A 14,881-nucleotide genomic window follows, 5' to 3' on the forward strand; every position below is an offset into this window, starting at 1 on the left:
CCTGCTGCCAAATAAACTTAGACCTGGGCTTAAAATGCCAGAGTCCTCATAAATGGCTGGAGCTAAGCCACATTCTCATTCCCTGAGTAGTTGCTTGCTCTGAATTTGCCCGTTTCCCAACCTGCGGCATCCTTTAGGGTGGGATTTTTTTCCTTCTCATCCATCAGCTCCCTCCAAAACCTCCCCAACCTCCTGCCAGCAAGAAGAGGAAGCGGGTGAGTGATGATGTGCCCGAGTGCAAATCTTTGAAGCCGTTGCTGAGTGGCTCCATCCCCGTGGACCAGTTTGTGCAGACTCTGGAAAAGGTGAGGAGTCTTCGGTGGGAGGTGGGATTCCTGCAGACTCCTGCTCATCTCAGATGTGCTGCTTTGGTAGCAGAGAGAGGGGAGATGATTTTAGTGTAACTTGAAATGGAGAAAAGGCCAGTGAGTTCCCAAAGTGCTCCAGGATGCCCCTGCACTTCAGAATAGAGGGAATTGTCCCCTGTGGAGCCGTGTCCTGATACGGGGGCTTCATGTCACTGATCTACTCCTGTTTCCCATGGAAGCAGAGCTTTTGGGTGAGGGATTTGCCTCACAGAAGTTTTGGATTCAGCAGCTGAGGGAGTCTCAAAAGCATTTAAATTTCTACAAGATTTGTGAGAAGGTAACAGAGGGAAGAACAGATCCTGGAAATGCCTCCACTGGTGGAGGAGCCTCCTGGGGAAGCTGCAGAAATTTGGTTGCTGCTCTTGTTCTCACCTGCAAGACTTCTTGGAGAAAATTAGCAGGGAAAAGGGCAGGATTGCAGCATTCCAGGGCCTAAAGGGGCTCCAGGAGAGCCAGATATGGACTTGGGACAAGGGATGGAGGGACAGGACACAGGGAATGGCTTCCCACTGCCAGAGAGCAGGGATGGATGGGATATTGGGAAGGAATTCTTCCCTGTGAGAGTGGAGAGGCCCTGGCACAGGGTGCCCAGAGAAGCTGTGGCTGTCCCTGGATCCCTGGCAGTGTCCAAGGCCAGGTTGGACAGGGCTTGGAGCACCCTGGGGTAGTGGGAAGTGTCCCTGCCCATGGCAGGGAGTGGCACTGGGTGAGGTCCCTTCCCACCCAAACCATGCTGGGATTCCATGAAATTCCCTCCTATCCCTGTGCTCTGGTCTCTCCTCTCTCTCAGTTTTCCTGAGCTGTGCTGACTTCCCTCTCTCCCTCCTTCCCACCCCAATTCCAGCATGGCTTCAGCGACGTGAAGGTGGAGGACACAGCCAAGGGCCACATTGTGCTGCTGCAGGAGGCAGAGACCCTGATCCAGCTGGAGGAGGACTCCACCCACATCATCTGTGATAATGACGAGCCCCTGAGGGTCAAACTTCGGGACCTGGTGCTCAAATTCCTGCAGAAGTTTTAGCTCATGGACATCAGGAGACTCTGCAAGGAGAGAGCCTGGAGCAGCAGAACTTGGAGCTGCCCAAGGAGAGAGAGAGAGAGAGAGAATTCTGTGATTCAGAGAGACCAGAAATCACCTTCCCTTTGTGGAGGAGCAAGGGAGTATTTTTCATATCTATCTATTTTTTAAATCTTATTTTTAACCTGTTTTGGAATATTTTGCAAATCGGGAGCTGGGAATCTTACAGGAGATAGAAGCTGCAGAGTAAGTAACTGGAGTGTTTATTTACAACATCAGGGTGATCTGCTGCTCCTCTGTGTCCCTCAGCAGTGTCTGCCCCAGTCCTTCACCTGACAGAACTCTGTGGGAATATTGAAACAACGACCTTTCCCCTCCCACTGCTTCTTCCCAGTCCCCAGATCCCATTCCCTGCCTGTTGCTCACGTGTCCTTCACTGCCACACGAGGAGGAGAGAGCTGGTGAGGCAAAGATTGTATAAATAAAAATGGAAAAAGGGGGTCTGGTGGACATGGAGAACCATGGGAAGAGCCTGGCCATTCCCTGCATGAGCAGAGGCACTTTGGAAAAGCTTTATCCTGTAGGAATTTAAGTGTTTATTGATGCTGCAGCATCACCTGTGACATCCAGATCTGTCCATGGAGCTCCAGGCTCCTCACTCAAGCTGGTTCCTCCTGGGTTCCTCCATCAGCAGTGGAGGAAACACCTCAGGAAGACACTTGGGGAAGTCCATAAAGAGGAAAATCGCTAGAGCTCATAAAAAACCTTTTGAGATTTAAGTGCCTCTTGTTCCTACCTTCCAAAAACTTGTCCTTGCAGCCCCCCCATCCCAAATCCTGGATGGAATTCCGTGTCATTTATCCAAAGCCATCTGTGCTGCAGAGCTGGGGAGGCTTTTCCCTCCCCAAATCACGTATTTGGGGTCTGACCTTAGTCAATAGTAATGCTTTTAAAGGGGACCCATTTCTCAGATTTACTGTTGTTCATTTTTTATTGGATTGTTTTGTATTTATTTGGTGTTAAAAAATAAAGAGCAGAGTGAGACTGCCAAGGTTTATAAAAAGTGAGACTCCCATGGTTTATAAAAGCCTCTCCATGCCCTTTCCACATCCTTGTCCCAACACCTTTGGGAAATAAAGCTGCTCCTCCAGTTCATCCCTTTGGGGACATGGAGGCCGTGGAAGCAGCTCTGTAATAAAATCTCTTTGCAGTGTCCAAATCCCATTTAGTTCCCATGATGGATTTGTGTTGGATTGGCCAAGCTGGATTGTTGGATTGTGCCAGCATCCACACCTTTATTCCGTGGGTGCCACGAGTGTGTGAGGGATGGTGTCATCAACGTGATAAAAACTTGGGGCAGAGGAATTCAATCCTCATCAGGATTTGCAGGTTTGCTGCTTTAGCATCCCTTAAAAACAGAGTAAAAGAACTGGGATCATTTCACTTTCATAAACTCCAGAGGGATTATTCCCACCCCACAGAGGCTGTGGATAAACTCATCTTTCTGCTGGTTACCTCAGCTCCAGCACTGATCCCACTGCTCCAGCACCTTCCTTTTCACATTCCCAAGGCCTTCCCACCCTCCTCGGGGGAAAAAGTACAAATTAAAAGCTTTCATATTCTTCTTCCTGTCATTTTGAGCAGGAAAACTTCTCCTTGCTCCATCGGTCCAGCAGCTGAGAGTGGATTGTTTTGTTATATTCAGGTTGTGCCTGCTGGAGAAACAAACATGCTGGGAGGGGAATTCTTTAATGAGAAATCCTAATTAAACTGGAAAAAGAAGTGCTTGTTCCTTCTGCACAGAGAGAGAAAAACAAACAGCGTTTCTTCGGGCTGGGTCAGTCCTGCAGAGGGAACCATGGCAGCCCAGGGAGCTGGAATACCATGGATGCAATCCAGGCTTTATCCAGAAATTCCCAATTTAATGGGCAAAGAACAGCCAAGGTTCCTGGTTTCACTCTCTTTCTTCCAGAAAGGAAAAGAAATCCCCTTGGCCCCCATGTGGTTCCTCATGCCTCGGCCATCCCCATTCCCTGGATCCCACACCCTGCCCTGGGCTGCTCCGGCTTCTCTCCACTGCTCCCCTCATTAAACACAAGTAGTGGGGTGTGTGGCAAGAGATTAATTCCCAGTGACTTCCCAGCCCTGTGCTTCCACTGGAATAATGGGGAGGAAAGATTAAAATCAGCTTTCTGCTCTGGGATGGCTCCTAGGGAGCAGCTGTTCCTGGGGGCAGAGGAGTTGATTGTGTTTTCTCTCCGTTAGTGTGAGACCCAAGAAAAACAACTGGACCAGGTCAATTAATGCCAGGCCCCTGCCCGGGCTCGGTCACTGTCACTGGGATCTGTCACTTCGTGGGCACCTGGATGTGAGGTGCAGAGGGAAGTGGGAGCAAGATGCTGGATCTGTGCCTCACCAGCAGCCTTTGGGAGGAGTGGGAATGAGAGCAGAGGAATTTGGGATTGGCTGGATTGGCTGCACATCATGGCCTGGGCAGGCTCGTGGTGGGAAAGGTGGGATCTGACACGTCCCATTCACCTGGGAGCTGTCACCTGGGAGCCATGAACTGGGACCCCATCCCGTGAGGATCCATGGACTGTGACCCAGTCCCTCAAGGATCGATGAACTGGGACCCCATCCCTTGAGGATCCATGAACTGGGACCCCATCCCTTGAGGATCCATGAACTGGGACCCCATCCCGTGAGGATCCATGAACTGTGACCCCAATCCCTTGAGGATCCATGGACTGTGACCCCAATCCCTTGAGGATCCATAGACTGTGACCAATCCCTTGAGGATCCATGGGCTGGGACCCCATCCCTCAAGGATCCCTTGAACTCATCCCTTGAAGACCATGAAAGGGGCAGGTCCTGGGAAGGGGCAGCAGGTCCTTCCCTGGGCTCCAGCAGGAGCTGGTGGCTTTCATGGCACTGCTGGGCAGAACGGGAGCAATTCCAGTGAAATTGCTTTTTATCGAGGAGTGCATCATCCAAAAGGGAAAATCGAGGGCACTTTGTAGGGCAGAGGAGTGGAGTGTAATCCACTTCACCCTGCCCTCCCCCTGGGAGCAGGGAATGAATTATTAACGGAATTTATTGCTTCTATTTCCTCATCCCAAGGTACTCACATGGGGAAGCAGGGAAATGGAACTGGAGCTGTGGCTGCTCTCACCACACACAGCAGTTACTGCAGGAAAAATTATTGATCAGGAGATTTTTATCTCAGGAAAAACCTCAGGAGGAAATTGGCTCCAGCTGAGTCTGTGTCCAAGATGCTGCTGGGTTTGTTTGGGAGCCAGATCTCAAACCAGCATCCCACTGCTGCAGCCAAGCCGGGATCCTGCAGTGAGGAATTCTGTGCCCTTCCCTGCCAGTGATGGCCCTGCCTCCCTGCAGTATTTTGGGGAGGGATGCCAGGCATTTGGGAGGCTGAGCATCCACCTTCTCCCTCCAGGACTAAAATCCTTTGGGGTTTCCCTGAAACCTCTCCTGGAAACAAACCCAAGCACAAGCCAAGGCTTGCTCAAGGCAGAAGGGAAAAGAAAGGACACAATTCCCAGTAGGAAAGGGCAGGTAACACAGAGGTAACAAGTGACAGCAGAGGTAAAAAGTGACCACGGAGGAAGCAGCTCAAGAGGGAGGACAAAAAAACCAAAGGCAGCAGGAAGGAAGAGAGGAAATCCAGCTACATGCAGGAAATCCTGGGGGATTCCCAGCCCAGAGTGGAGGGGAGCCCGTGGCTCCTGGCCCAGCTGGCTCCGTTCCTCCCCTCTGCTCCTCCCTGCACGTTTGAAGCTGGAAATCTGCTCACAAAGCACGTGGATCCGTTTGGTTTTTCCGCCTCAGCCTCCTGCACAGAACCGGGGCCGGGAGCATCTCGAGCCAGCAATGCCACAGGAATTGTCCCGTGAAGGTCCTTGGCTCTGGGTCCCTGGGCGGGGATGGGCGGGTTTGCAATCCCACTGCTGCCTCAGCTGCTGTTTTCATTCCCACCAACACCCACGCAAGCAGCAGCCCTGGCCCTGGGATGGGATGTCCCTGGAGCCACTCGGGCTCCATCCCCTCCCGGGGGCTCTCCTGGCCCGGCCGTGAGCTCACTGGGGACACGATGGGTTTGGCTCCAGGCACTGCCATCCGTGAGGAGCTTCCACCATTCCAGACCAGCTCACCTGCCCCATGGGAATAGAAGCCCTGGAGATGCCCGGTTTTGGGGTGCCCCAGGGCCAGGAGCAGCAACAACCCGGTCCTGGTCCAGCCCCTCTCCCAGCCCCAGCAAAGAGGCACCGAGACACTCCCAAGTTAAACTCTCCATTTATTGGAACCTTTTACAAAAAACTCAACATTGTGCTCGTGTCCAAGGAGTGTTCCTTGTCTCTCAGTTCCTGTTGGATTTGAAATCCCGGCGCTCACGGCACCGTCGGCACAAGGGGAGGGCAGGGGCCGTGTGACACGGGCGAGGCCGGGGCCGTGTCACCTCAGTCGTTGCTATTTACAGCGGGAATGGCCTCGCTCCGTGCCCGGGGAAAGCAGCAGAAACTCTGGAACCGGGAGAAGGTGCAGCTGCCAAGAGCCCTTCCCGTCTCCTCAGGGTTGGGGTGGTGGAGGCCGCGTGCCCCAGGAGCTGGGATGGATCGTACAACCAAACCTGAGCTTCGGAGTGACCCTGGGATGCCCTGAAAATCCCGGGAGAACGAGGAGTGGTAGCAAGGAAGGATGTTTGGGATGGTGGCACGGGCGGGAGCGCTCTCTGGAAAAGCCCCTCTCCTCCCTGGTGGTGGAGGAAAGCCTCAGGACAGCTCAGGTCCCGGCGTGTCTCAGGAGCAGGAAGCTGGGCTGTGAATCCCAATCCTGTTCTCCAGGGGTTTCAGTGGCTATTTGGGATGATTTGGGAAAGAGCCACAGCAGCAGGACGGGAGGGACAGCACCAGCCCTGCGGGTGGGGAAGATGTTCCTGCTGGCATTTCATTTCCTCACAGAATTCCATCCCTCCCAACGCTGCTGCTGCCTGGATGCCCCCCTGGAGCATCCTCTTTCCCACTTCACTCCCAAATAATTCCCTTCGGGGGCGCTCAGCAAGGAGGAATCCATCCCACAACACGCACGGAGATCCCACTGCACATCCCTGCTCTGCCTCGATGCACAGGGGGATCCCCCCAACAAAAAAAACACCTTGGGAAAAAGGCCAAAGAGCCTGGGAGGAACAACAGTTGGATTTGCTCTGCTGATCTCTGATCTCAACTGGCCTCGAATCAAAACACAGCAAGGGAAAGCAGAATTCCCAGCCAGGGGCTCCAACATCGCGAGCATCCCGAGCCCCACAACACGCTCAGCAATGCCAGCACTTCCCATCCCATCCGTGTTCCCCCAGGCTCTCACTGGAATGACCCTTCGGATTTTGGAAAGCCTGAAGGCTGCAGAGCAGTGCCTGTGTTCGGATGAAGTGCAGTCCATGCCCACGGGAGAGCTGGGAAGGCAGAGCTGGCCCCGGTCTGGGCTGTACTGGAGCCACGGCATCGCCGCTGACGAACCCCCACTAACGAGGGCGGAATTAAAGCCGTGGCAGAGGAGCTCAGGCCCCTCGGGAACGCTGGAGCTGGTGCAGCTCCTGACCGCTGCCACATCTCCTCTCTGGGCAGGGGCAGGGAATCCTTCCTGGTATTCCAGGGCCTCGCAGGAGTCTCCAATGGCATTTTTAAGGAGACTGTGAGACTTCACGTGCTGTTTTGGGCATCTGATGTTAAAATCAAAAGGGAATGAAAAGGGGAAAAAACCCACAGGACAAGATTCCTTGATCCGTGTTTTGCTGCGGTCAGTAGTGCTGGTGAAGGCACAAGCCACGGGCTCGGCTGGGAACAGGCTGCTCCTTCCCTCCCCTTCCCAAGGAGGAAGTGTCAGTGCTGATAGGAAAACCTGGTGAGAGGAGTTTGGAGAGGCCCTAGAATGTGGTGCAGGAGGAGCATGGACAAGGGCTGAGCATGGGATTGAGCCCAGGAGCTGCTGCTGGACCATCCTGCTCCCACACACCAGAGGCGACATCCTGCTGTGGGGTGCTGGGCCAGGACAGCCAGGGACATGGAGGTGACCACACAAGTGCCACCTTCCCGCCCACCCAGCAAGAGCTTCTCCAGGCTGCTCACAAACACCTGGGATGTGCTGAGGGAGAACATCCCAAGCTGTGCCCTTCCCTCCTGCGCTCCCCTCCTGTCCAGCTGCGACTGCAGCAGGAGGTGGGCTGGTCACAGGTGTAACAGCGTTTTGCTCTGGGGGAGAGGAAGCAGCTCCAAACCCACGCTGTGAACGCGATCCCAGCAGCATCACGATGGAAAGCTCCTGCTGGGATTAACCCTCGGACACAGCCCGAAGCCAGGGCATGAGGACGGGGTGGGGGTTAAGGCAGTTGTGCTGAGGCCCACGGCAAACCCAACACGGGCACGTTTCGCTCTGGGATGGGGATGAGGCAGAGCGGGAACTGCAGCTCTGACACACCCAGGCTGGGCTGACCACGGAGAAGGGTCAGAGCCTCCGGGAGCCTGGAGCACCCCCAGCCCTGGCTGTGCTGCAGGTGGACCTTCCCCAAGCCCAAACACGCTCCCTGTCTCTAGAGGATCAGCAGGACAAGGTGGGAAAAGACACTGAAACAGCAGCAACTGAACCCCCCAGGCTGCAGCACAGGAACGGTGCCAGAGCTGGAGCCGGGAAGGACCCTCCAGGCCGGCCTTGCCCCTGTCTGAGGGTTCAGGGTGGGGAGAAGAGCAGAGCAGAGCAAAGGGCTCCTCACCAGGTGACACCTGAGAGGCCTCAGTAGCAGCCACAGGGCCAGAGAAGCCAGGATCTGGTGTGCGGGAAGGGCTGTGCCACGGGAGGAAGCACAGCGGTGGTGACAGGAGCTGCCCTGATGCTGCACCCGAACACCTCCAACCTGGCCTTGCCATGGTGCCCTCAGATGGGCTGAAGGTCCAGAGGGGGAAATGGGGTGGGGAGAGGGGAGGGAAAAGAAAAGAAAACAAAAAAGCGCCTCACGCGGCAAATCTAAAACACTTTCATTTAAATAACAATAATTATAATTAAAAAGAACGGCTGCCCTTGGCTAGCGGAGGGGCAGAGCCAGTGGCCAGCGAGCCATTCCTCAGTGTACGATCCATGGCAGTGTCCTCACAGGAGCCGTGGGATCCCGTTCCCTGTCCTGGTGAGCCGCTGGGGGAGCGCAGGGAAGGAGGGAAGTGCCCGTCCCAATCCAGGCCGCCCCGTTTGCCTGCGGGAGCGAGGCCGGAGTCCACGGCCAACGGCCCCAACAAACCAGCCCCGTGCCAGCCTCTCCCGCCTCCGGCCGGAGCTGGGAGCGGGGAATGTCCAGCTGCTCCTGTTTCTAGATGAACTTGAAGCATTTGGTCTTGTCGTGGGGCAGGCGGGTCTTGAAGAGGACCGAGTCAACGCGGAACTGGGTGTAGAGCAGGGGCATGTACCCGTACACCTTCACGAAGAAGTTGATGCACTTGTGCCGCTCGTGGAAGTGGGAATCGTCGTGGGAGAGCGCCTGGGGGCAGCCGGGGCAGCGGAACGTCCAGCGGGAGGTCACCTGCCAGGGAGGGACAGAGGTGTCAGTGCCACGCTGCCCACAGGGCCCAGCCCAGGGCACTGCGAGGGGAGCTGGGATATGGGTGGGATCTCGGGATGGACTGAGCTGGAAGGGACCTCAGCTCATCCAGTCCCACCCCCTGCCATGGGCAGGGGACACCTCCCACTATCCCAGGTTGATCCAAAGCCTGTCCAGCCTGGCCTTGGGCACTCCCAGGGATCCAGGGGCAGCCACAGCTTCTCTGGGAGTTCCAGCCCAGCCCCTCCCCACCCTCACAGCCAGGAATTCCTTCCCAATATCCCACCTACCCCTGCCCTCTGGCACTGGGAAGCCATTCCCTGTGTCCTGTCCCTCCATGCCTTGTCCCAAGTCCCTCTCCAGCTCTCCTGGAGGCCATTTAGGCACTGGAAGAGGCTCTGAGCTCTGCCTGGATCCTTCTCCAGGTGAACACCCCCAGCTCTCCCAGCCCAGCTCTAGGGCAGAGATCACCTTTCACCAGACACCAGAATTCAGTCTGATTTAATCTTCCAATATCAAACCTCAATTCACCTGCTCTGTGGCAGGGATTTGGCTGATTCCGAAGGCTGAGCTTTTCCACTGGAGCTGCATTTCCCTGGAGCAGAGCAGCCCCTGACACAGCACTCACTTCCCAGGCACAGCTTCTCCAGCAATGCCAACCCCGGGACAATGCCCTGGCTCCGGTGCTTTACCTTTATGGGAGGTTTCCTGGTCAGGTGGGACACCAGGAAGTTCATGGCGATGTCCTCGCAGTTGATGTACTCGTCCACCATGTCCCGGATGGCCTGGGGCATCACGTAGGAGTACAGGTACGCGTAGTACTGGGAACGGGGAAAGGCACAGCGTTCTCCAGGTGATACCAACACATGGGACATTTGGGATGTGTCTGACTCACAACTCAGGGATCCCAGGGGAGATTCCCCGTAATGGAGTTAATCCCGCATCAAGATCTGCTGGAGCCACAGCAGCAGCAAATCTCCCACAGCCACCACCCTCTCCCTGAATCCCCAGCTCCTGTAACCTCAGAAATCGAGGAATGGGGGTTCCAGCCCCCTCAGATCCTGCTCTCTGCTGCTGTGGGGTCAGTACGGCAGGAAGAGCCACTGGATACCCTTCCCAGTGCACTCAGGACCAGGTTCTGGCCGTGTTCCAGTTTGGAGAAAGTGAGGGAAAAGGAGCAGAGAGCTCCCACATTTGTCCTTAAAAACCCACAACCCCCCAGAGCTGCAGCCTCGGGTGGCTGCGAGCAGGAAGGGGCAGCTCCGGGGATGTCTCACCTTGTGGAAGAAGGCAGCACCAGTGAGCACCATGGAGAGCTCACAGGAGTAGTTGGAATTGTAGAGCCAGGACTGGTGGGGGATGTCCCAGGCGTGGTAGCGCCCCGGGAAGCCCACGATGCGATCCCTGGCCTCTCTCCACACCCTGCAAACACAAAACTGTCCGTGAGACACGGAGCTGGGAGCCCGTCCCGAGGGGCTGCAAGGGATGGAGGCGTCTCTACATGAAGAGGTTTGGCCACTGCTTATCCAAGGAATGCCCAAAAGGAAAAAGTGTTAAAATGTGCTCCTCTCCTAGAGCACGGCCGAGTGCACAGGGAAAGTTCCTAATCCATAAATCAGGGATTTTGTAGCTCATCAGGGCTGTTCTGGAGGTTTAAACGAAAACTAAGGCCAGAGCAGCCCAGGCTCTGCCTGGGAGGAGCCCAACATCTCCTGGCCTCTTCCCCAAATCCCTGGGACTTTCCGTCTCCCAGCAGCTCTGTAAAGCCAGGATAACATCAATCTCCCTTAAAGAAAGCTTCAAGACCAGGCTGGATGGGGCTTGGAGAACCTGGGATAGGGGAAGGTGTCCCTGCCCATGGCAGGGGTGGCACTGGCTGAGCTTTAAGGTCCCTTCCAACCCAAACCATTCCAGGACTCTGTGATTCCAGAATTCTGTGGAAAGCTGCTGAGATGCTGAGGGCCCCGGCATCTCCTGAGGGAAGACCTGGATTGCCAAACTGCCAGCTCCTCATCCCAAACCACAGCTTCCCGGGCTCTGGCCACACAGGAGAAGCCTCCAGGGCCCTGAGTGCCCCCCTCACCCCAACACGTGCTCACAGTCCAGCCTTGGGAATGAAATCCTGAGGTTTGAACGTGGGAGTGTGGGATTGCTTAATATTCTGCTCTCCGCTGCAGCTCACGCTCCTCCAGAGAAATCCCCCAGGAGAGCTGCAGCACTGGCAGGAATAATTAAGGAAGAAGTCAGTGCTAATGCCTAACCTGGGAAACAAATCCAGCTTCCACAGGCAGGGGTGCTGCCTTCCTTTGGATCGTTCACTCCCACCTCCCTGCTGCTCAGTGCCCAAGCTGTGACTCCACACTGCATGAGAGAACTCCCTGTGCACACAGAAGGGTTTTCCCTTCTTCCCAGGCACAGAACTGGGCAGAAAGTGGCCTGTTTGGTTTTTTTTCTCTCATGTCCATGGAAATTCTTCCCATGAGCCCTGTTCCTGGAGAGCTACAGGAGGAGAGCAGCTGAGGAGACCGAGATTTCCCTGAGCTTTCCTCACACTTGTGGAGCACAGACGTGTTTGTTGTTCAATCCTCTGCTCCAATTAATGAAACTCCAAGATAACCTGGTAATGAATCCTGAGAAATCAGCACCACCAGCAGCTTCCCTGGCTCCCTGCTCCCCCCAGCACTTGTTTGCTGCAGTTCCTGTCAGTCCAGAGTGATTGTTTAGAAAAGCTGGAAGTCAAAACCACTTTTCCCTTTCACTTCTCCCACATCTTCGCTTTCCTACGAACGTGACACTTCTTCCTTCCCAGCTCAGCCACAAAAAGCAGGATTTCTCTGGAGAATCGTTCTGGGGGTGCTCAGGGAGCTGCCTCCAGCTCCCTCCTGAGTGGCAAACAGGGAAGAACGAGGCTTTTGGCCCCAAGAATCAAAGGCTGGAGCAAAGTTTCACAAAGCACAGTTGTTGTGGGCAGAGGTTCACTCCAGTGCCAAGACTCCAGCAATTCCTGGGAATGTGTTAACAGAGGGAGGCTTTGTGGGAACAGGGTGTCTGTAAGCAGGGATCTGAGTGAGAATAACACAGGGCACTTACAACCTTCATTTGATGCTCTCCAGGGCTAATCAGCAAAACCTCGGCCAGGCAAAGGAAAACAGAGACCAAAAAAAGGGGGAAAACAGCCCAGTTCAGATAAAGAGCCTGGAATGGGGCAGGGAAGGGAAGCCAGGAATCCTGACGCCTCCTCCTGCACTTTAATCCCTCTCACACCTCGTTTCTCATCTCTCTGAGGGAGCCTGGTGGGTTTCCAGGCATTTTGTGCCTTTTAATCCTCCTCCCAAGCAGATTTTGGTCCCTGCCTCCCACCCCCAGGCAGCTGCGGAGTGTTCTCCGGCTGGGAATCGCAGTCCCTGCTCCTGGTGCCACCCTCCCTCCCAGCTCCTGGCAGGCAGGGAGGTTTGGCTGCAGGAGCTGCAGGAGCAGCTGGCACAAACCTCCCCCAGCAGGAGCCCCCTCATTGCCATGATCAGGAAGCTTTTGCCAGGGAAAAGTCAAGGGAAAGCTGGAAGCTGGAGCAGAGCAAGGGTGGGAGCGAGAGCACCCCGCACCTGCCTTTGCTGGGTGACATCTGCCTTCACCTGCTCTGCAGGAGAAAATGCCCAAAGAACTGTCACAGCCCAGAGTCACACGGAGCAGAGGGTGGCAGCCACCACCAGCACGTGAACATCAGGTGCTGGGGCAGCCAAGAACATCCCAGCCTTGCCTGTGGCACACGGATGGAGTGCAATGGCCTCTGGGATTTGTTTCCCAGTCTCTGTCCACCCTAGGAAGCCACAAAACCATTCAGGGAGCGTTACCAGCACAGCAAGAGCTGAAGAGTTGGGTTAAGCAGTGTGGGAAGTGGGGTTTCCTGGACAACCTGGGATCGGCTTCCCCACCCCATCAGCGCGTGTTTCTCCAGCACACGGAGTTGGGAAGCCACGGGGAGGGATGTGCCAGCCCTAACTGTGCCCCTGAGCAGCTCCTGGCTGTGGGGAGGAGCAGTCTGTGGCCGGGGCCGTGCGGGGAGGGCGCTCACCGGAAGCCGAACATGATCTCGTCGTGGCGCAGGTGGGCGTCGTCGTCGATGGACAGGATGGCCTCGGTGTCGATCTCGTCCCAGGGCAGGAAGCGGTTGTTCAGGCTGTTCTTCTCCGTGCGGACGACCTGTGGGGTGCGAGTGACATTCACGGGGCTGCAGGGCCCAGGGGTGGGGTTTGGGGGCTGGGGCTGTGCCAGCTGTGGTGGCCCTGGGATGGGGAATGCTTTCCAGGCACAAAGCATCGGCTCAGCCCAGCGCCAGGTCCAGCAATTCCCCTCATCCCCAGCCACACACGTGTAAAGTATACTGAATTTCTCCCTCTTCCAAAAATCATGGAATAGAATCATGGAGTTGGACGGAACACATCAGGGTCATCCAGGCCAACTCCTGGCCCTGCACAGACACCCCAACAATCCCACCCTGTGCATCCCTGAGAGCAGTGTCCAAACACTCCTGGAGCTCTGGCAGCCTTGGGAATGTCACCATTCCCTGGGGAGCTGTTCCAGTGCCCAAACACCCTCTGGGAAAAAACCTTTTCCTAAAATCCAGCCTAACCCTCCCTTGACAGCCCCATTCACCCTGGACCCTTGCCCCGGCTCTTACACTTTCAGCCTCCCCTGGCTGATCCAAAGTCATTCCGCCCATCCCGTATTTCCCATCCCATTCAATCCCTCCAGTCATTTCCCTGTCTCTGCTCTGAACAATCTCCATTCAAAAATTAAGCCCGGCCTGGTGAAAAGACCGAAGCGTCACGGCAGTAGGACTCCATTAAGCAAGATTACATTTGATCCCACAGAAAAGCCCATGCTGAAACCATTAACAGTGGAAATATTTGTATCGGGATCTGCGTGACAGCTGGGATGATTCAATTCCCATGGAAAGCCAGTCTTGGAGCTTTCATCCGTCGATAGCTCCGGGGGGGATGGAATATTCGCCAGGAACATGTGGAATATTTCACTGAGGAGCCATCAAAAGCACCAACAATTTACTGCAGATGAGCAAACTGGGCAGCTCTGGGCTATGGAAAAGCAGGGCCAGAGGGGAGCCGGCAGCATTCCCACCCCAGGAGCTCCATTAGGACATGGAAAAAGCAGGGAAAATGTCGGCACAGGAATTTCTGATCGTTCCCCTTCCCAAGGTGGAGAAGCATCACAAAACTCGGCTTAGTGTTTGGCTTGGCTGAAGGGTTATCCAGAGCCAGCAGATGCTCCCAGGGGTTTCTTCTCTGCCTGGGAACTGCTGGAAAAGAGGATGCAGGAATCACAGCGAGAATGGGGGGTGAGGAGGGAAGCAGGAGGAGGCAACTCTGCACTCCGTGTTCAGCTCTGGGGTCCTTAGCACAGGAAGGATGTGGATCTGCTGGAGTGAGTCCAGCCTGGAGAAGAGAAGGATCCAGGCAGAGCTCAGAGCCCCTTCCAGGGCCTAAAGGGGCTCCAGGAGAGCTGGAGAGGGACTTGGGACAAGGGATGGAGGGACAGGACACAGGGAATGGCTTCCTGTGGGATATGCCCAGCCACTGCCCTGGAGGGATGTCTGCTGAGATGAGAGATTTCGCAACCGCCCAGCAGGACTCCCTGGAAAGGACTTTTGAGTCATGGTGAGGAAAAGTAGACCCACAATCCTTTGGGATACCCTATGCAGATCATTCTGTAACCCATTGCTCTATCCCAGACCCTCTGTAATCCATTGGTCCCCTTGCTGATCCCCTGTATCCCTATAAAAGAAGACCAGCTCACCTCTGTAGGGAGAGAGCTCGTCCCTGGCCTTCCCTTCGCCGGAGGGAACCCACAATAAAGCTCCCTTCGTGCGGAACCAGCCACACGAGC

General features: G+C 55.4%; 2 protein-coding genes across 5 annotated transcripts in view; one reads left to right on the forward strand and one right to left on the reverse strand.

The window, feature by feature from the left end:
• Nucleotides 1-2,610, forward strand: part of INTS9 (integrator complex subunit 9) — a 62,001-nt gene extending 59,391 nt beyond the window's left edge. Inside the window, exons 16-17 of the mRNA XM_008631041.2 lie at nt 168-305; nt 1,213-2,610. Coding sequence (XP_008629263.1) covers nt 168-305; nt 1,213-1,389 — 315 coding nt within the window. The 3' untranslated portion in view covers nt 1,390-2,610. The remainder of the gene's footprint in view (nt 1-167; nt 306-1,212) is intronic.
• Nucleotides 2,611-5,680: 3,070 nt separating this feature from the next.
• The window catches only part of EXTL3 (exostosin like glycosyltransferase 3), a 136,107-nt gene continuing 126,906 nt past the window's right edge, over nt 5,681-14,881 (reverse strand). For all 4 annotated transcript variants that reach the window (XM_008631043.2, XM_017730860.1, XM_017730859.1 and 1 more), the window contains 4 exons: nt 13,053-13,180; nt 10,258-10,402; nt 9,673-9,801; nt 5,681-8,962 (listed from right to left, as the gene is read on the reverse strand). In XM_008631043.2, the coding sequence (XP_008629265.1) occupies nt 8,753-8,962; nt 9,673-9,801; nt 10,258-10,402; nt 13,053-13,180 (612 nt within the window). In that variant the 3' untranslated portion in view covers nt 5,681-8,752. The remainder of the gene's footprint in view (nt 8,963-9,672; nt 9,802-10,257; nt 10,403-13,052; nt 13,181-14,881) is intronic.

Source organism: Corvus brachyrhynchos, unplaced genomic scaffold, assembly GCF_000691975.1.
Source record: "Corvus brachyrhynchos isolate BGI_N302 unplaced genomic scaffold, ASM69197v1 scaffold203, whole genome shotgun sequence".
Classification (NCBI taxonomy): Eukaryota; Metazoa; Chordata; class Aves; order Passeriformes; family Corvidae; genus Corvus; species Corvus brachyrhynchos.